This window comes from Heterodontus francisci, chromosome 10, assembly GCF_036365525.1.
Source record: "Heterodontus francisci isolate sHetFra1 chromosome 10, sHetFra1.hap1, whole genome shotgun sequence".
NCBI lineage: Eukaryota > Metazoa > Chordata > Chondrichthyes > Heterodontiformes > Heterodontidae > Heterodontus > Heterodontus francisci.
In genome coordinates, this window is record NC_090380.1 from 10,536,370 (window position 1) to 10,558,298 (window position 21,929).

The 21,929-nt window shown below is 45.5% G+C and overlaps 1 protein-coding gene across 1 annotated transcript in view; it reads left to right on the top strand.

Annotated features, from left to right (window-relative positions):
* The window catches only part of LOC137374287 (lysosome membrane protein 2-like), a 142,686-nt gene that overhangs the window by 112,629 nt on the left and 8,128 nt on the right, over window positions 1-21,929 (top strand). Inside the window, exons 9-10 of the mRNA XM_068040093.1 lie at window positions 7,931-8,004; window positions 16,880-16,931. Coding sequence (XP_067896194.1) covers window positions 7,931-8,004; window positions 16,880-16,931 — 126 coding nt within the window. The remainder of the gene's footprint in view (window positions 1-7,930; window positions 8,005-16,879; window positions 16,932-21,929) is intronic.

Sequence of the window (21,929 nt, forward strand, 5' to 3'; positions counted from 1 at the left end):
ACTCCTCCTCCTTAGCTACAATATCTGCATCGTCCCCCTCCTTTGTGAAGACAGTCACAAAGTATTCATTAAGAACCACACCCACATCTTCTGCCTCCACATGTAGATTACCTTTTTGGTCTTTTATGGGCCCTACTCTCTCCATGGTTATCTTCTTATTTTTGATGTATGATAAAACATCTTTGGGTTCTCCTCGATTTTACTTACAAATATTTTTTCATGCCCTCATTTTACTTTCCTAATTTCCTTTTTGATTTCACCTCTCCACTTTCTATATACCTGTCGGCTTTCTTTAGTATTGAGTTCTCAGTGTTGGACATAAGTTTGACAGATGATGCAATGACCTTTGCCTCAACTATTCCCTGCCGTAAAGTATTCCATGCTCCAGTGATCCATTGTGTAAAGAAATTCCTCAAAACATTTTAGTGGCTTTTAAAGGCTTTAAAAAAATATATGTTTTTAAAAATGTGGAATTTTTACTGATTGTGGAGAAACGTCATAATCCACAGGTATAAATTTAGCTTTTCAGGGCCAGTGAGGGTGTTTAGCAGTAGTTGTGAAACTAGTTCACCATTTAAAAGCTCAGTTACACCATCACCATGGACATCCTGCGGGTTACTATTGACCAGAAACTGAACTGGACCAGCCACATAAATACTTTAGCTACAACAGCAGGTCAGAGGCTAGGAATCCTGTGGCAAGTAACTCACCTCCAGTTTCCCCAAAGCCTGTCCACCATCTACAAGGCACAAGTTAGGAGTGTGCTAGAATATTGTCCATTTGCCTGGATGGGTGCAGCTCCAGCAACACTCAAGAAGCTTGACATCATCCAGGAGAAAGCAACCCGCTTTCAACATTCACTCCCCTCACAAAGGACACACAGTGGCAGCAGTGTGTACCATCTACAAGATGCACTGCAGCAACTCACCAAGTCTCCTTCAATAGCACCTTCCAAACCCAGGACCTCTACCACTTAGAAGAACAAGGACAGCAGACACATGGGAACACCAACACCGTCAAGTTCCCATCCAAGTACACATCATCCTGATTTGGAAATATATCACCGTTCCTTCACTGTCACAGGATCCAAATCCTGGAATTCCCTCTCTAACAGCACTGCGGCTGTACCCGCACCAAATGGACTGCAGTAGCTCAAGAAGGCAGCTCAGCACCACCTTCTCAATTAGGGATAGGCAACAACTACTGGCCTTGCCAATGACACTCACATCCCATGTAAGAATTAAAAAATATTTTACAAGAGGAACCTTTTTCCTGTGTTTTTAGAATGAGAACAACAGAGTAGAAGTTCTCTTCAGTTCATGGTTTCAATGAAAATAGCAGCCTCTTCAGAGCACCCTATAGAGGAGAATAGACTCACCAACAGTAACTTCTGAATTTCTGTATTTCACTGTGCGTGTGTGAACTCCCAAACTTAAGGTCGGTTTCACTGGAGCCATGATGGTGAATGCTGACTGTTTAGCCATCATTACCACAGCAAAATTTGGGCCATTGTCTGCAGTCAGCACCACAAACTCCATTCCCTTGCCACCAACTCCACCCTCTGCCTGACAACTGTCTGTGGCTAAACCAAACAGTTTGCAACATTGGTGTCATATTTGATCCTGAAATGAGCTTTCATGCTATCACTAATACCACCTATTTCCACTGCCTGAACATCACCAGATTTTGCCCCTGTCTCATCTCATCTGTTGCTGAAACCTTCTTTCATGCCTTTGTTACCTCTAGACTTGTTCTTTTGGCTGGTCTCCCAAATTCTGCCCTGTGTAAACTTAAGGTCATCCAAAACTCTACTGCCGGTGTCCTTACTAACACCAAGTCCCGTTCACCCCTCACCCCTGTGAGTGCTCACTGACCTACATTGGCTCCCGGTCAAGCAATGCCTGAATTTTCAAATCTCATCCTTGTTTCCAAATCCCTCCATAACCTCTCCCCTCCCTATCTCTGTAATCTCCTCCAGCCCCTACCACTGTCCCTGTCTGTGTAATCTCCTCCAGCCCCTACCACCGTCCCTGTCTGTGTAATCTCCTCCAGCCCTCTACCACTCTCCCTATCTGTGTAATCTCCTCCAGCCCCCTACCACCCTATCTCTGTAATCTCCTCCAGCCCCCTACCACCCTCCCTATCTCTGTCATCTCCTCCAGCCCCCTACCACCCTCCCTATCTCTGTCATCTCCTCCAGCCCCCTACAGCCCTCCCTATCTTTGTAATATCCTCCAACCCCCTACCACCCTCTCTATCTTTGTAATCTTCTCCAGCCCCCTACCACCCTCCCTATCTTTGTAATCTCCTCCAGCCCCCTACCACCCTCCCTATCTCTGTAATCTTCTCCAGCCCCCTACCACCCTCCCTATCTTTGTAATCTCCTCCAGCCCCCTACCACCCTCTCTATCTCTGTAATCTTCTCCAGCCCCCTACCACCCTCCCTATCTTTGTAATCTCCTCCAGCCCCCTACCACCCTCCCTATCTCTGTCATCTCCTCCAGCCCCCTACAACCCTCCGACGTATCTGCGCTCATTCAATTCTAGCCTCATGACCATCCCTGATTTTAATCGTTCCATCATTGGTAACTGTGTCTTCTGCCAGGGCCCTAGGCTCTGGAATTCCCTCCTAAACTCTCCCCCTCTCTTTCTTCCTTTAAGACAATCCTTAAAAGCTACTTCTTTGACCTAATATCTCCCTATGTGGCTTAGTGTTACATTTTGTTTATTAATACTCCAGTGAAGCACCTTGTGATGCTGTACTACATAAAGGATCTATATAAATACAAATAGCCGGTGCCTAGGCAAGCACAGTCGGGGCGGGGTGGGGGAGGTGGTGTGGGGGGACTGGGTGGCTGCCGGACTGACAAAGAAGTCAGGGCAGGTAGTGCAGGAGTCCCCAGCGGACATCCCACTTTCTAACTGTCAGTTCTGAGTACTGATGGGAAGAGGGATCATCTAGAGAATGCACCGAGAGTCATAACCGGAATGTCATGGGTGACTCAGCTGTGCTGGGATGGAGAAAAAGGGACAAGAAGGCAATAGTGGTAGGGGTGCTGTGGTTAGAGGAACAGATAGGCCTTTCTGTGGTTGCAGACGTGATTCCAGGATGGTATGTTGCCTCCCTGGTGCAAGAGTCATGGATATCACCGAGCGGTTACAGAGTATTCTGAAAGGTGAAGGTGCACAGCCGGAGGTCGTGGTCCACATTGGTACCAATGACACAGGTAGAAAGAGGGGTGAGGTCCTGCAAAAAGAATTTAGGGAGCTAGGTAGCAGATTAAAAAGTAGGACCTCAAAGGTTGTAATCTCTGGGTTTCTTCCAGTGCCACGTGCTAATGAGTATAGGAATAGGAGAATAGAGCAGATGAATGCGTGGCTGAAGAGATCGTGCAGGAGGGAGGGCTTTAGTTTCCTGGATCACTGGGTCTGTTTCTGGCAAAGGTAGGACCTGTACAAGTTGGACTGGTTGCACCTGAACTGGAACGGGACCAACAACCTTGCTGGGAGGTTTGCTAGTGCTGTTGGGGGGGTTTAAACTAATTTGGCAGGGGGATGGGATACAGAGTGGAGGTACAGTAGGGGGTAATAAAAACAAGAAATGCTGGAACCACTCAGCAGGTCTGGCAGCATCTGTGGGAAGAGAAGCAGAGTTAACGTTTCGGGTCAGTGACCCTTCTTCGGAACTGACCCGAAACGTTAACTCTGCTTCTCTTTCCACAGATGCTGCCAGACCTGCTGAGTGGTTCCAGCATTTCTTGTTTTTATTTCAGATTTCCAGCATCCGCAGTATTTTGCTTTTATTACAGTAGGGGGTGATATACAATCAAATATAAATGAGAAGCTAAGTCAATCTGGAGGGCATAGTAAATGTAGACTGGTTAAAGCTCAAGCAAATAATACAAGGCTGGATTGTATCTATTTCAATGCAAGGAGTCTTACTAGTAAGGCAGATGAATTGAGGGTGTTGATTAACACATGGGAATATGATATTATTGCTATCACAGAGACATGGTTGAGGGAAGGGCAGGACAGACAGCTCAATATTCCAGGGTATAGAATCTTCAGACGTGATAGGGAAGGGGGTAAAAGAGGAGGTGGCATTGCACTGTTAATCAAGGAGTCAATTAATGCCGTAAGGAGGGATGATATCTTAGAAGGTTCCTCAAATGAGGCCATATGGGTAGAACTTAAAAATAAAAAGGGACAATCACTCGGCTGAGAGTGTACTACAGACCTCCAAACAGTCAGGGAGAGATAGAGGAGCAGATAGGCAAATCTCAGAGAGGTGCAAAAATAATAAGGTAATAATAGTAGGGGATTACAACTTCCCCAATATTAGAGGGGACAGTATTAGTGCAAAAAGATTAAAGGGGGCGGAATTCTTCAAGTGCATTCAGGAGAGCTTTTTGAGCCAGTACGTAGAGAGTCCTACAAGAGAAGGGGCAGTACTGGACCTAATCCTAGGGAATGAAGCCGGTCAAGTGGTAGAAGTGTCAGTGGGGGAGCAGTTCGGGGATGGTGACCATAACTCTGTACGATTTAAGGTAGTTATGAAAAAGGACAAAGATGGAACGGAAATAAAGGTACTGAATAGGGGGAAGTCCGATTTCAATATGCTAAAACAGGATCTGGCCAAAGTGAACTGATAGCAGCGTCTTGTAGGAAAGTCTACATCAGACCAGTGGGAGTCATTTAGAAGGGAAATTGTGAGGGTTCAGGTGCAGCATGTTCCTGTAAAGGTGAAGAGTAGGACCAACAGGTACAGGGATATAGAGGATTGGATCAGGAAAAAAAATTAGGCTTATGGCAGATTCAGAGTGCTGAAAACATCGGAGGCACTAGAGGAGTATAGAAAGTATAGGGGGGGGTACTTAAAAATGTAATTAGGAGAGTGAAGAGGGGACATGAAAAAACACTGGCAGACAAGATAAGGGAAAAACCCAAGGCGTCTTATAAGTATGTTAGGGGTAAGAGGATAACCAGGGAAAAAGTAGGGCCCATTAGGGATCAAAGAGGCAATCTGTGTGTGGAGCCGGAGGACATAGGTGATGTTTTAAATGATCACTTTTCATCTGTGTTCACTATGGAGAAGGACGATGTAGGTGTAGAGATCAGGAGGGGGATTGTGATATACTTGAACAAATTAGCATTGAAAGGGAGGAAGTATGAGCTGTTTTAGTGAGCTTAAAAGTGGATAAATCCCCAGGCCCAGATGAGATGTATCCCAGGCTGTTATGTGAGGCAAGGGAGGAGATAGCAGGGGCTCTGACACAAATTTTCAAATCCTTTCTGGCCACAGGAGAGGTGGCAGAGAACTGGAGGACAGTGAATGTGGTACCATTGTTCAAGAAGGGGAGCAGGGATAAACCAGGTATTTACAGGCCGGTGAGTCTAACATCAGTGGTAGGGAAATTATTGGAAAAAATTCTGAGAGACAGGATTAAACTCCACTTGGAGAGGCAGGAATTGATCAGGGATAGTCAGCATGGCTTTATCAGGGGGAGATCATGTCTAACTAACTTGATTAGATTTTTCAAGGAGGTGACTAGATGTGTAGATGAGGGTAAAGCAGTTGATGTAGTCTACATGGTCTTCAGTAAGGCTTTTGCTAAAGTCCCGCATGGGAGATTTGTTTAGAAGGTAAGAGCCCATGGGATCCAGGACAATTTGGCAAATTGGATTCAAAATTGGCTTAGTGGCAGGAGGCAGAGGGTGATGGTCGAGGATTGTTTTTGCGAATGGAGGCCTGTGACCAGTGATGTACCACAGGGATCGGTGCTGGGACCCTTGCTGTTTGTAGTGTACATTAATGATTTAGACGTGAATATAGGAGGTATGATCAGTAAGTTCGCAGATGACATGAAAATTGGTGATGTCGTAAATAGTGAGGAAGAAAGCATTAGATTACAGGACAATGTAGATGGGCTGGTAAAATGGGCAGAGCAGTGGCAGGTGGAGTTTAATCCTGAGAAGTGTGAGGTGATGCATTTTGGGAGGACTAACAAGGCAAAGGAATATACAATGGATGGTAGGACCCTGGGGAATACAGAGGGTCAGAGGGACCTTGGGGTGCTTGTCCATAGATCACTGAAGGCATCAGCACAGGTAGATCAGGTGGTTAGACAGGCATATGGAATACTTGCCTTTATCAGCTGAGGCATAGAATCTAAGAGCAGGGAGTTTATGACAGAGCTGTATAAAACGCTAGTTAGGCCACAGCTGGAGTACTGTGTACAGTTCTGGTCACCACACTATAGGAAGGATGTGATTGCACTGGAGAGGGTGCAGAGGAGATTCACCAGGATATTGCCTGGGCTGGAGCATTTCAGTTATGAAAAGAGACTGAAAAGGCTAGGGTTGTTTTCCTTAGAACGGAGAAGGCTGAGGGGGGACATGATTGAGGAATGCAAAATTATGTGTGGCATTGATAGGATAGATAGGAAGAAACTTTTTTCCTTAGCGGAGATGTCAGTAACCAAGGGGCATAGATTTAAGGTAAGGGGCAGGAGGTTTAGAGGGGAGTTGAGGAAAGTTTTTTTCACCCAGAGGGTGGTTGGAATCTGGAACGCACTGCCTGAAGAGGTGGTAGAGACAGGAACCCTCACAACATTTAAGAAGTATTTAGATGGGCACTTGCACCGCCATAGCATACCAGACTACAGGCCAAGTGCTGAAATATGGGATTAGTTTGGACGGGTGCTTGATGGTCGGTGCAGGCGCGTTGGGCCGAAGGGCCTGTTTCGGTGCTGTAAAACTTTATGACTCTATGACAAATTCTTGTATTATATACAATTAAAGATCAATGTATGACTTCAGAAGTGGGAACTAATGTAGTTTTCTATCTTAGTCCAATTGTCCTCTGTCCTCTAACCAATTATTACCTAAAGATTACACTTTATATTGATTTTCCACAGGAGATCGACTTGTATTATATAAAAAGGGATCCAGCACTTCCTGTCTGCAAGCTTTACTTCCTGCTGTATTGATTTTTGGTCATTTTTTATGTCATCATTTATCATTGCGACTGGCTGCATAAACAAGTATAATTGGATTTGTCATGAAAACACTTCCCTGCAATTTACGTATCTAGCCTGTCAGTAGGAGGCAGTGTGTAGCGAGCCTCCTTTTCCCATTGCCCAGCTGTGCTTGTCTCCCAAACAAGTTGGCCTCTTACCTCTTGTGGTGCCTGCTGCTCATCTATCCTTTGTCACCTCTCACAGTCCCCACTTTTGCTTCAGTGGTGGATCAGTGAGTAGCAATCTTTCCTCTGAGTTAGAAGATTGTGGGTTCAAATCTCCCTCCAGTGACTTCAGCATAAAATCAAAACTGGTACTCCAGCATAGTACTGAGGGAATGCTGCACTGGTGGAGGAACTTTCTTATGAATGAGGTGTTTAAACCCTGTCTGCTCTCTCAGGTGGATTTGAACGATCCCATGGGACTATTCCAAAGAAGAGCAGGGGAGCTCTCCATAATGTCCTGGCAAATATTTATCCCTCAATCAACATCATGAAAAACAGATGATCTTATTGTTGTTTGTGGGAGCTTGCTCTGCACAGATTGGCTGCTGCCTTTCCTACTTTATAACAATGACTACACTTCGAAAAGTATTGGCTGTAAAGCATCTTGAGATATCCTGAGATCATGAAGGGCGCTATAAAAATGCAAGTCTTTCTTTCTCACATGCCCCCTTCCATGTGTTCATTGACAGTTGCATAATTCTCCAGCAGCCTCTCACTGCTATCCCTTCATTTACCTGCTCCTTTCTCTTTCCTGTCTGCCAATCCTGCATTCCCCTTCTTTGGCCAGCTCTTGTCGCTTGCCATTGCTACCCCTTCAGATTGTCTCCCCATACCTGTAAACATTTGATGAGAAATGCTAAAGAAACCAATGTAGCTGAAGTAACCTTGTCCTTTCATTATTCACAGATGACTGGTGTACCTGTCAGAGTAGCCAAGAGAATGCAGCTCAATATTCATCTTGAGTCGATAAACTACATTGTGTAAGTTCCTCACTTTGCTCCCTGTGGTAACTGAGAGCTGTGAATACATATTTTAGAACAAATATATGTATTTCCCAACTATAAAGCCCACCCATTGAGTGAATTATTGAGGATATCCATGGTACTTGTGAGTCTGCTTGAATTCTGAGTTGCCATTTCAAAAGCTTATGTTCTGAAGAAGGGTCACTGACCTGAAACGTTAATTCTGCTTCTCTCTCCACTGATACTGCCAGACCTACTGAGTATTTCCAGCATTTCTTGTTTTTATTTCAGATTTCCAGCATCTGCAGTATTTTGCTTTTATTTCTTAATTAATACTTCCAGTTATCCTCATAACAATGTCCCCAAAACATTTTACACAATGAAGTACTTTTGAAGAGCATTGGGTCAGATCTTGCTGGAGTGGAGCATCTCACAGTGTGTCCCATTAGTTAAACATTACCTGCACCCTTCACTTCAAATCTTGCTGCCCTGTAACTTGCTGGAAGTATGAACTAATAATGGAGCGGTGAGGGCAACAGACCATCTGGGACTTCAGTGACGAGCAGGGCCAATAGTCTATCTCTAGCCAATGAGATTGAAGGAATGAGACAGAAACAAAGGAGGGTCTGAGAAGAAAATCAGATAAATTAGAGACAAATCAGGGAGAGAAAGGGAAATAAAGAGAGGGAAAGAAAGATTGGATTAAGAGAGAGAAAGGAAAAGTAAGAAAAATACTTAAAATTTAATATTTGGCATTTTAATAATCTGTAAGAAGCATTTGCTTCCAGTAGGAATGAGACTGATGAGTTTAAATTGTTCCCTTTCTGGGCTGGTGAGATTGATTGGCACTGCAGCAACAATTATCACATCATTAAAAAGCTGCTTACACTCTTAGTTGCCATCCCTAACTTGCTATGGTGAATTTAATGGGCAATTAATGTGCAAATGCAACAAAGTTCTTAAAAATAACAGGTAGGCTAAGAGCAAGATGGTGTTTGTGTATGTCACCCAGCAAGTTCTAGAGATTTGCAGCTGATGGCATATTTCTTCATCGTCTGAACCTAATGTTTGATTGTTCATGAATACCGGCGTGTATTAATGCACCATTATTTTCCAGCAAAATTTGTCCTATAAACACATTGCAGTGATATAATATACAAAACACAAATGAGCCTGTATAATTTCATAGACACTGTATGGTACACGTAATACATTATGCAGTGTATGAGGGCCAGACATGACCACAGCAGTTGAAGACACTGGGCTGCTGGACAAGTACATCACTCAGTGGGGGCTGAGATTCTTACCACTTGATCGATTGCAGATATCTAACTGCTAGGTTGGTGTTGTGTTGACATCTTCTTCTGTTTTGATTATTGTACTTCAATTGACAACTCCATGCCCCAGTTGGGAAACAAAAAGAGTTTGTGTCATTAAACCTGAAGTAAACTTTGGGATCCACCAGTCAGGAAGCTCTGCCACTCACTTTATCAGAGTATCCGCGGTCAGGGGGATGTTCTCTGTTCAGTAGTCTCTGCAAAACTGCTGACACAATTGAAGCACCAACCAATGTAGGGGGTTAAGGCATTGCAGCCAGAGGGCTGGAGAAAAGGACGGGACTGATCTCTTACCTGCAGCTTGTCTGTGTCCTGGGGGATCTAAGCCAGGCCTGGGAATTCAAATGGGCTCCAATTCTGCCATCCAATATGCTTCCTTTCACCCAGAGTACCACTTGCACTGAGGATCTCAGGCCGAAACCTAGGAAACCCCCAACTTCCCATGGCCACGTCCCCTCTGTTTTAAGAGATCCTGTTTGGGGCAAATGAAAGTTCCACCACAAACAGAGTCTCACTAGGACATTCAGTGACAGGGCAAGGCTATGTCTTATCTGGTTCCTAAATCCAGGTCTTAGACTGGTTCTATAACCAGAAAGCCCACTGATATTTGGGGCATTTGCCTCAATGCTTGCAGTAAGATCAATCCTTTCTAGATTTGAATGCTGGTCATGCTATTGTATGAAATAGAGAATCACAGAATCCAAAAATATACTTTATTCATAAGATTTGTAAAAAAAAGTACATTACAAAACAATTCATAGTGGACATTTCAGAAAGTGCAAAAAGGTTCAGTTCTTTCGATACCGAACAACTTGCCTCACAACTCTCGCCATTCCATTTTATATACAATGTACATTTGCATTACGCAGCAAAACTATTTTCTGGTGCATACAGCCCGAGGGGTTTTACACAGGTTCCAGCCCCTTGATGTACTATGACGGGTTGCATCTGAACTGGAGGGGCACCAATATCCTGGGCGGGAGGTTTGCTAGAGCTCTTCGGGAGGGTTTAAACTAGCTTGGCAGGGGGATGGGAATCGGAGCTACGGATCAGTGGATGGGGTAGCTGCTGAACAGGCAGATACAGAGTGCAGAGAGTCTGTGAGGAAGGTTAGACAGTTGACAGGGCAAAGTTGCAGCCAGTATGATGGGTTGAAGTGTGTCTATTTTAACGCAAGAAGTGTCAGGAATAAGGGTGATGAACTTAGAGCATGGATCAGTACTTGGAGCGACGATGTTGTGGCCATTACGGAGACTTGGATATCACAGGGGCTGGAATGGATGTTGGATGTTCCGGGGTTTAGATGTTTCAAAAGGAATAGGGAGGGAGGTAAAAGAGGTGGGGGAGTGGCATTGCTAATCAGGGATAGTATCACAGCTGCAGAAAGGGAGGTCGTAGAGGAGGGTTTGTCTACTGAGTCAGTATGGGTGGAAGTCAGAAACAGGAAAGGAGCAGTCACTTTATTGAGAGTTTTCTATAGACCCCCCAATAGCAACAGAGACACGGAGGAACAGATTGGGAGGCAGATTTTGGAATGGTGCAGAAGTAACAAGGTTGTTGTCATGGGTGACTTCAACTTCCCTAATATTGATTGGAACCTCCTTAGTGCAAATAATTTGGATGGAGCAGATTTTGGCAGGTGTGTCCAGGAAGGTTTCCTGACTCAATATGTAGATAGACCGACTAGAGGGGAGGCTATGTTGGATTTAGTGCTTGGCAACGAACCAGGCCAGGTGGCAGATCTCTCGGTGGGAGAGCATTTCGGTGATAGTGATCACAACTCCCTGACCTTTACTATAGTCATGGAGAGGGATAGGAGCAGACGGGATGGGAAAATATTTAATTGGGGGAGGGGGAAATTACAAAGCTATTAGGCAGGAACTGGGGAGCATAAATTGGGAACAGATGTTCTCAGGGAAATGCACGACAGAAATGTGGAGGTTGTTTAGGGAGCACTTGCTGCAACTGCTGGATGAGGCAAGGAAGGGATGGTAGGTTGAAGGAACCTTGGATGACAAGAGATTTGGAACAGCTAGTCAAGAGGAAAAAGGAAGCTTACTTAAGGTTGAGGAAGCAAGGGTCAGACAGGGCTCTAGAGGGTTACAAGGATGGATTTAGGAGAGCTAGAAGGGGACATGAAAAAGTCTTGGCGGGTAGGATTAAGGAAAATCCCAAGGCGTTCTACACTTATGTGAGGAACAAGAGGAATGCCAGAGTGAGGGGAGGGCGGATCAGGGATAGTGGTGGGAACTTGTGCCTGGAGTCGGAGGAGGTAGGGGAGGTCCTAAATGAATAGTTTGCTTCAGTATTCACTAGTGAGAGAGACCTTGTCGTTTGTGAGGACAGCGTGAAACAGGCTGATATGCTCGAACAGGTTGATGTTAAGAAGGAGGATGTGCTGGAAATTTTGAAAGACATGAGGATAGATAAGTCCCCGGGGCCAGACGGGATATACCCAAGGATATTACAGGAAGCGAGGGAAGAGATTGCCGCGCCTTTGGCGATGATCTTTGCGTCTTCACTGTCCACTGGAATAGTACCGGATGATTGGAGGGTGGCAAATGTTGTTCCCTTGTTCAAGAAAGGGAATAGGGATAACCCTGGGAATTATAGACCAGTCAGTCTTACGTCGGTAGTGGGCAAATTATTGGAGAGGATTCTGAGAGACACGATTTATGATTATTTGGAAAAGCATAGTTTGATTAGAGACAGTCAGCATGGCTTTGTGAGGGGCAGGTCATGCCTCACAAGCCTTATTGAATTCTTTGAGGATGTGACAAAACACATTGATGAAGGAAGAGCAGTGGATGTGGTGTATATGGATTTTAGCAAGGCGTTTGATAAGGTTCCCCATGGTAGGCTCATTCAGAAAGTAAGGAGGCATGGGATACAGGGAAAGTTGGCTGTCTGGATACAGAATTGGCTGGCCCATAGAAGACAGAGGGTGATAGTAGATGGAAAGTATTCAGTCTGGAGCTCGGTGACCAGTGGTGTTCCGCAGGGATCTGTTCTGGGACCTCTGCTCTTTGTGATTTTTATAAATGACTTGGATGAGGAAGTGGAAGGCTGGGTTAGCAAGTTTGCTGATGACACGAAGGTTGCTGGAGTTGTGGATAGTGTGGAAGGCTGTTGTAGGTTGCAACGGGACATTGACAGGATGCAGAGCTGGGCTGAGAAGTAGCAGATGGAGTTCAACCTGGAAAAGTGTGAAGTGATTCATTTTGGAAGGTCGAATTTGAATGCAGAATACAGGCTTAAAGACAGGATTCTTGGCAGTGTGGAGGAACAGAGGGATCTTGGGGTCCATGTCCATAGATCGCTTAAAGTTGCCACCCAAGTTGATAGGGTTGTTAAGAAGGCGTATGGGGTGTTGGCTTTCATTAACAGGGGGATTGAGTTTAAGAGCCGCGAGGTTATGCTGCAGCTCTATAAAGCCCTGGATAGACCACACTTGGAATATTGTGTTCAGTTCTGGATGCCTCATTATAGGAAGGATGTGGAAGCTTTAGAGAGGGTGCAGAGGAGATTTACCAGGATGCTGCCTGGACTGGAGGGCATGTCTTATGAAGAAAGATTGAGGGAGCTAGGGCTTTTCTCATTGGAGTGAAGAAGGATGAGAGGTGACTTGATAGAGGTGTACAAGATGATGAGAGGCATAGATAGAGTGGATAGCCAGAGACTTTTTCCCAGGGCGGAAAGGGCTATCACCAGGGGGCATAATTTTAAGGTGATAGGAGGAAGGTTTAGGGGAGATGTCAGAGGTAGGTTCTTTACACAGAGAGTGGTGGGTGCATGGAATGCACTGCCAGCGGTGGTAGTAGAAGCAGATACATTAGGGACATTTAAGCGACTCTTGGATAGGTACATGGATGATAGTAGAATGAAGGGTATGTAGGTATTTTGATCTTAGAGTAGGTTAAAGGGTCGGCACAACATCATGGGCCGAAGGGCCTGTACTGTGCTGTACTGTTCTATGTTCTATGTTCTATATTCTAACCTTCAGTGCATCCCTCAGCACATAGTCCTGGACCTTGGAAATGTGCCAGTCTGCAACACTCGGTCGTAGACAACTCTTCGCGCTGGAGGACCAGTAAGTTTCAGGCAGACCAAAGGACGTCTTTCACTGAATTGATGGTCCTCCAGCAGCAGTTGATGTTTGTCTCGGTGTGCGTCCCTGGGAACAGGCTATAGAGCACAGACTCCTGTGTTACAAACCTGCTCCACAGGATGAACCTCCACAAAAACCACTGCATCTCTTTTCACACCTGCTTTGCAAAGACACATTCCAGAAGGAGGTGGGCAACAGTCTCCTCCTCAACCACCTCGAGGGCAGCTTGCAGAGGCGGTGAGAATTCAGGTGTGCAGGGAGGATCTGACAGGGAGGGTCCTTCTCACCACCAGCCAAGCTACGTCTTGATGCTTGTTTGAAAGTTCTGCTGATGAGGCATTCTGCCAAATGACTTTGGCAGTCTATTCGGGGAACCCATCCAACAGGATCCACCATCTCCTTATCCCATAGGGCCTTGAGGACATTCCGTGCAGACCACTGCCTGATGGATTGGTGGTCAAAGGTGTTTTTCTGCACAAACTTTTCCACGAAGGATAGATGGTAGGGCACAGTGCAACTGGATGGAGCGTTCCGCGGCAATGTAATCAGACCCATCCTTCGCAACACCGGGGACAGATAGAACCTCAGCACGTAGTGACACTTGGTGTTTGCGTACTGGGGCTCTACGCACAGCTTGATGTAGCCGCACACGAAAGTGGTCATCAGGACGAGGGCAATGTTGGGTACATTTTTTCTGCCTTAATCCAGAGGTTTGAACATCGTGTCCCTCTGGAGCTGGTCCATTTTGCATCTCCAGACCTGGGCCACATACAGCAACAACGTGAGCACCTCACACCTGATGGCCTGGTTTTTACCCACAATGGAAAGAGAATGCTGCTCCCTCATGCTCAGTTTATGGTGTACCCTGGCTACTCGCTCCTTCCAGGTTTGGGCACATGCCCCGGCCCTTCCGAACCATATCCCCAGCACTTTCATTTAGTCTGACCTGACGGTGAAGGGGACAAGGGATCGGTCGGCTCAGTTTCCAAAGAATATGGCCTCGCTCTTGCCACGATTTGCTTTGGCTCCCGAGGCCAGTTCGAATGGTCACAGATGCCCATCTGTCTGCGAATGGACAGCAGATCTGAGCAGAAGACGGCGACGTGGTCCATGTACAGGGAGGCTTTGACCTGAGTGCCTCCGCTGCCTGGGATTGTCACTCCTCTCATGTCCGCATCTTTCCAAATGGACTCAGCAAAGGGTTCGATACAGCAAACAAACAAGACAGGGGAGAGAGGACAGTCCTGTCTGACTCCAGATTGGATTGGGAAACTTTCTGATTCCCACCCATTGAGCGAGACTGCGCGACTGATGTTTGTGTAGCGCAGTTTGATCCAATTGCGAATTCCCTCACGTCCATCAAGTAGGTGTGCGATATCCTGTCAAAAGCCTTCTCCTGGTCCAAGCTGATGAGGCAGGTGTCCACCCTCCTGTCCCGTACATAGGCGATCGTATTTTTTTTTAGAATTAGAACATTACAGCGCAGTACAGGCCCTTCGGCCCTCGATGTTGCGCCGACCTGTGAAACCATCTGACCTACACTATTCCATTTTCATCCATATGTCTATCCAATGACCACTTAAATGCCCTTAAAGTTGGCAAGTCTACTACTGCTGCAGGCAGGGCGTTCCACGCCCCTACTACTCTCTGTGTAAAGAAACTACCTCTAACATCTGTCCTATATCTATCACCCCTCAACTTAAAGCTATGTCCCCTCGTGTTTGCCATCACCATCCGAGGAAAAAGACTCTCACTATCCACCCTATCTAACCCTCTGATTATCTTATATGTCTCTATTAAGTCACCTCTCCTCCTCCTTCTCTCCAACGAAAACAACCTCAAGTCCCTCAGCCATTACTCGTAAGACCTTCCCTCCATACCAGGCAACATCCTAGTAAATCTCCTCTGCACCCTTTCCATAGCTTCCACATCCTTCCTATAATGCGGTGACCAGAACTGCACGCAATACTCCAGGTGCGGTATCCCTGTGTAGCACGAGACTATCAGAGATCTTCCTGCCGGGTACAGTGCAGGTCTGGTCAGGGTGAATCACCAACTCCAGAGCAGACTTGACTTGACTGGTGATGACTTTGGACAGAATCTTGGAGTCTACGTTAAGCAGTGACATGGGCTGCTGATTCCTAGTTTCTGCTTCTCCCCCTTCCGCTTGTAGATGAGGGTGATGATGCCTTTCCTCATGGATTCTGACATGCTGCCAGCCAGTAGCATACTCTCATATACTTCCAGCAGGTCTGGGCCGACCCAGTCCCACACAGCTGAATACAACTCAACCAGTAAGCTGTCTGAAGGACCTGACAACCTTTGTCAGCTCGTCCAGAGTTAGCAAATTGTCCAGACTGTCCCATATGCTGTCATCTAAGACCTCTGTGATAGATGACAGGAAGGACTGGGAGGCTCTGCTGTCCATGGGCTTCATGGCGTACTGCCCAGCATAAAAGGATTTGCTGATCCTGAGTATGTCAGACTGCGAAGACGTTACCGAGCCATCCTCTTCCTTCAGGCTGCTGATCACAGAGCTGTCTCTGTGTACCTTTTGGAAGAAGTAACGCGAGCACATCTCATCCTGCTCAACAGAGTGGACTCTGGACCGGAAGATGATCTTGGAGGCCTCCGTGGGAAAGAACGAGGCCTGCTGGCTCTTCACCTCTTGGAGATCCTCCTTGACCTCCACCCCCATCGACTGCAGCTGGAGCAGATTTTGCATTCTTTTCTGGAGTCGGGACATTACCCTCTGTCTCTCTCTCGCCCTCTGAACACCTTTGAAGATAAAGAACTTCTTAATGTTCGCCTTGATCACTTCCCACCAGTGCACCGGAGCCCGTTCACTCTTTCCTGATGGGTATAACCTCACTGTTCAAGTATCATTCTTGTAAATCTTTTTTGCGCCCTCTCTATAGAGTGACTCAATATCCTATTGATATTATGGTGACCAGAATTGTATACAGTACTCCGGGTATTGTCTAACCAGGGTTCCATATAAGTTTAGCATAACTTCTTTTCCATTCTATCCCTCTAGAAATAAACGCTAGTGCTTGGTTTGTTTTTTAACTTGCATCGCAACTTTTAATGATTTGTGTATTTGTACTCCCAGATCCCGTTGCTTCTCGATCCCATTTAGATTCTTATTCTTCAAATGTGGACTCTTTATTTTTCTTACAGAAATGTAATATCTCACATTTATCTATGTTGCCAATTATATGTCCATTCTGCAAATTTATCAATGTTTTCTTGTAAATTGTTGCAGTCCTCCGCAGTATTAACTATCCCTTCCGATTTGGTGTCATTTGCAAAGTTAGAAATTGTGTTGTTGATTCCAAATTCTGAATCATTAATATAAATTGTGAACAGCTTCTTACATGCAATAGATTGTCACAAATATTTAGCACCAGGTATTCTAATGCATCATTTTCAATATATTTGTTTACAGCCAAACTGGGAAAATAAGGACAATGATTTTACCCATTATCTATTTAAATGAGGTAGGTTACATGATTTTTTAGGTTGCATGTTAAACATACTGAACGAACGTGACAGCTTTCATGTCCATTTCCCAAGCTTGATATTCTATGTCTTTCTGAGTGTCATTGACAATTTGGTGTCAATTTTTAAGCAGCATTTTTTAAAAACACAACACAATTATTAATTTAACCACAGTTTGCATTGCTAAAGCACTCCTCATGGAAGCCACTTGCTGGAGCTTGGGAAAGCAGTGGAGCTTGAAGAGCCATGGAGTTAGTGCAGGTGAAGCTGAGGAATTAGGAGTGAGTTGAAACTTATGGGTGCTTCAGCTGGAGAGAGTGCTGGAGAAGTCAAAACTCAAGATGACAAAGTTCTGGACTGGGGTTTTGGCAGCAGAAGGGGTAATATGGGGCACAGCTACAAAGGTGGAAGAAAGCATTCTTTGTGACACAGCTAATGTGGGAAACAATGCTAAAATTAGGATCAAGCAGCATAGGAATATTCCACTGTCCCTAACTCAATCTGATGTGGCAGCAGTGGGAACAAGGCTGGAGGCTGGAGAAGCAAAATCAATAGCTTATACTTTATTGGTGTTTCAGTTGGAGGAATTTTGTCTAATCCAAGTCTGATTTGTTGGGTACATGGTTGGTAAGGGTAGTGACAAATTTTTGTATCAACAAGGAGGCAAAGCTGACTGTTGCCATGATACATAGAACAGCGCCATTAAGTATTAAGATTGCCTTACCCTATCCCTTCTGTCAAAATGTATCACCTCACACTTCTCTGTTTTAAATTCTATCTGCCACTTGTCTGCCCATTCTGCTCGCCTATCTATGTCCTGTTGCAGGCGGTTTGTATCATCCTCACTGTTTGCCATACCTCCAAATTTGGTGTCATCAGAAAATTTAGACATTTTACTTTGTATTCCAATATCTAAGTCAGTCATATATATCGAAAAAGCAATGGTCCGAGCACTGACCCTTGGGAAACACCACTGTCTATATTCCTCCAGTCTGAAAAACAATCATTTACCACTAGTCGCTGTTTTCTGTCCTGAAGACAATTTTTTTATTCACTGACCCTTCTATTCCATGAGCCTCAGTTTTGTTAACCAACCTTTTATGTGACACTTTGTTCAACTCTTCCTTTAAATCCATAAAGACAACATCCACTGCTTTCCCTTTATCAACCCTCTCTGTTACTTCAGCAAAAAAATCAATTAGATCAGTCAAGCATGATCTGCCTTTTACAAATCCATGCTCGCTCTCCTTAATTAACTCAAACCTCTCTAAGTGCCTGTTGATTTTTTTCCTGATTCATTGTTTCTAAAACCTTACCCACCACTGATGTTACGAAGAAGGGTCACTGACCCGAAACGTTAACTCTGCTTCTCTTTCCACAGATGCTGCCAGACCTGCTGAGTGAATCCAGCATTTCTTGTTTTTGTTTCTGATGTTAAACTAACTGGCCTGTAGTTGCTAGGACTGTCCTTTCTTGAATAAAGGTGTCACATTTGCCACTCTCCAGTCCTCTGGCACCTCCCTCGTATCCAGGGAAGATTGGAAGATTATAGCAAGCCCTTCCACTATCTCCACCCCAACTTCCTTTAGTAACCTGGAATGCAAACCATTCGGATCAGGCCACACACCCACTCTAAGCATAGCCAGCCTTTCCTGTACATCCTGCCGATCTATTTTCAGCCTATCTCGTGCCTCCACCATTTCTGCTTCTACTGATAATTTGTCAGCATCTTCTTCCTCAGCAAACACCAATACAAATTACTAATTAAGTATCCTAGCCTTGCCCTGCACCTCTCGGCCTATATCACCCTTTTGTCCCTAATAGCACCTATCCTGCCTCTTACTATTTACATGCTGGTAGAAGATTTTTGGATTCTCTTTCATGTTGACTGCCATTCTATTCTCATATTCTCTTTGTCAGTCTTATTTCCCTCTTCACTTCCTCTCAACTTATTGAATTTGACCTGGTTCTTACTTGAAGAATTCACCTAACAGGCATCATATGTCCTCTTTTTTTTGGTTTCATGATGTTCTCTATCTCCCTCGTCATCCAAGGAGCCCTGGCTTCAGTTCCCCTGCCTTTCACTCTTGTTGCAATGTCCCTAGCCTGTACTTGAAACACTTCCTCCTTAAAGAATAACCATTGTTACATTAGTTTTTCTTGCTTCCATTTTACTGGCTAGATCCCCCACTCATCCTACTGAAGTTAGCTCTCTTCCAATTCAGAAGTTCTAAGATTGTTCCTTGCTTTTTTTCATTACTAATCTAAACTTTATGATACAATGATCACTGTTACCCAAGTTGTTCCCCCACAGACTCTTGGTCCACTGGCCCACCTAATTTCTCAGCACCAGATCCAGAATTACCTCCTTCCTAGTTAGACTGAGAACATACCGGTCAAGGAAGTCCTCCTGAACACATTTCAAAAATCATCCTCCGCCATTTCCGCCACCTCCAGCGTGATGCCACTACCAAAAGCATCTTCCCCTCTCCTCCCATCCCCTGTCAGCATTGCGAAGGGATTGTTCCCTCCGTGACACCCTGGCCCACTCCTCATTACCCCCAACACCTCGCACCCTTCCCACGGCACCTTCCCATGCAATTGCAGGAGGTGTAATACCTCCTCTCTCCTCACTATCCAAGGCCCCAAACACTCCTTTCAGGTGAAGCAGCAATTTACTCATACTTCTTTCAATTTAGTTTACTGTATTCGCTGCTCACAATGTGGTCTCCCCTACATTGGGGAGACCAAACACAGACTGGGTGACCGCATTGCGGAACACCTCCACTCAGTCTGTAAGCATGACCCCGAGCTTCCGGTTGCTTGCCATTTCAACACACCCCCCTGCTCTCATGCTCACATCTCTGTCCTGGGATTGCTGCAGTGTTCCAGTGAACATCAACGCAAGCTCGAGGATCAGCATCTCATCTACCGATTAGGCATGCCACAGCCTGCCAGACTGAAGACTGAATTCAATAATTTCAGAGCATGACAAGCCCCCCTTTTTTAGTTTCAGTTTTTTTTTTCTTTTTCTTTTTTCTTTTTCTTTTATTTTATTTTAGTTTGTTTCATCATTCATTTTTCTTACTATGTGCCTGCCCACTGTTTTTTTCATGGTTGTGCTTTAGGCCAGGGCTGTTCACTTTTCTGTCCATTAACACCCTCTCTTCACTAATGCTTTATTTTTCTGCACACCATTAACATGCCATTTGCCTTTCCTCTATGATCTTCTGGTCAGTTATTCTCTGTGACCCGTTCTATCAACACCTTCCCTTTTGTTATCTCTTGCCCCACCCCCTCTAACCTTTGCCAGTTCTGATGGAGAGTCACTGACCTGAAACGTAAACTCTGCTTCTCTCGACACAGATGCTGCCAGACCTGTTGAGTATTTTCAGCGTTTCTTGTTTTTATTTCAGATTTCCAGCATCTGCAGTATTTTGCTTTTATCTCACCATTTTTAAGCCACGTTCTCTTATTGCCACCACATCATATTCCCACATGGCTATTTGTGCTTGTAGCCCACCAACCTTATTCACCGCATTTACATGCATTGCAAACCTGTCTTTGTATTCTTCAGAGTCCTTCTTAACTTGCCTATATTTAATATGGTACTACTTCCTTCTCTAATGCTATCCAACAATCTCACTCCTTTGTGCACCTTATTCCCCTTTTCTACTTCTATATGCAGGTGCCCATCCCCCTGCCAATTTAGTTTAAACCCTCCTCAACCACAATAGTGAACCACCCCTTGATCACTTTGTTCCCAGTCCTGTTGAGGTGCCTCCTGCCGATATTGTATTTATGGCCCTTGAGTTTGGATTCTCCAACAAGTGGAAAAATTCTCTCCAAATCCATCTTTTTCAAATTATTCACAATTTTAAAGAGCTCCATCAGCTCACCTCAAGTCTACTCTCTTCCAAAGGAGAAAACCCCCAGCATGTTCATTTCTCCCCAATAGCTGTAATCGCTCAGTTCTGGTACCATCCTTCTGTGATCTTCGTCCAGTGCTTCAATGTCATAGAGAGATACAGCACCAAAACAGGCCCTTCGGCCCACCAAATCTGTGCTGACCTTCAACCACCCATTTATACTAATCCTACATTAATCCCATTTTCCCTCTCACATCCCCTACCCACACTAGGGGCAATTTTTTTTTTTACAATAGCTGATTTACTTATCAGCTCACAGGTCTTTGGCTGTGGGCTCAGAGGACTCAGAGGAAACCCATGCAGTCACAGGGAGAACTTGCAAACTCTGCACAGGCAGTACCCAGAATCAAACCCGGGTCACTGGAGCTGTGAGCCTGCGGTGCTACCCACTGCACCACTGTGCCACCCACGTCCACTTTATGGAGATCAGAACTATTACCTGACCAGGATCCTGTACAAATTTAACATCACAGGCTGAATTTTGTCAGCCCGTCACAGGTCCTCCCAGTGACACCAGAAGCAGGTGCTGTTTCTGCATGTCCCATGTGCAGCTGGCCGACCGCGGTCACGTGGCAGGCAGCCAATTATCATACCTGAGGCGTGGGGCCCGTCCTATTGAAGGATGGGGGCAGCCTACAAGGTGTTGATGGTGTCGCCAGCTGACAAAAACACAGGTGCTGGCACCGACTTTAAATCACGGCCAGCCTGGTTTGTGCAGCTGCCTTTCAATGATGCAGTAAATTGGAATGCTGCAGGAGTGCTCTGCTGCTGTTACCCCTGGGCCCACCAGCTCTCTACAAATGCTGCTGCTGCTGTAAACCCAGGACCCCCTCCTTCACCACTGCTACTGCTGTAACTGCTGGACCCCCCTCTACCATTGCTGCTGCTGTAACCCCTGGACCCCCCTCTACCACTGCTGCTGCTGTAACTCCTGGACCCCCTCTACCACTGCTGCTGCTGTAACCCCTGGACCCCCCTCTACCACTGCTGCTGCTGTAACTCCTGGACCCCCCTCTACCACTGCTGCTGCTGTAACTCCTGGATCCCCCTCTACCACTGCTGCTGCTG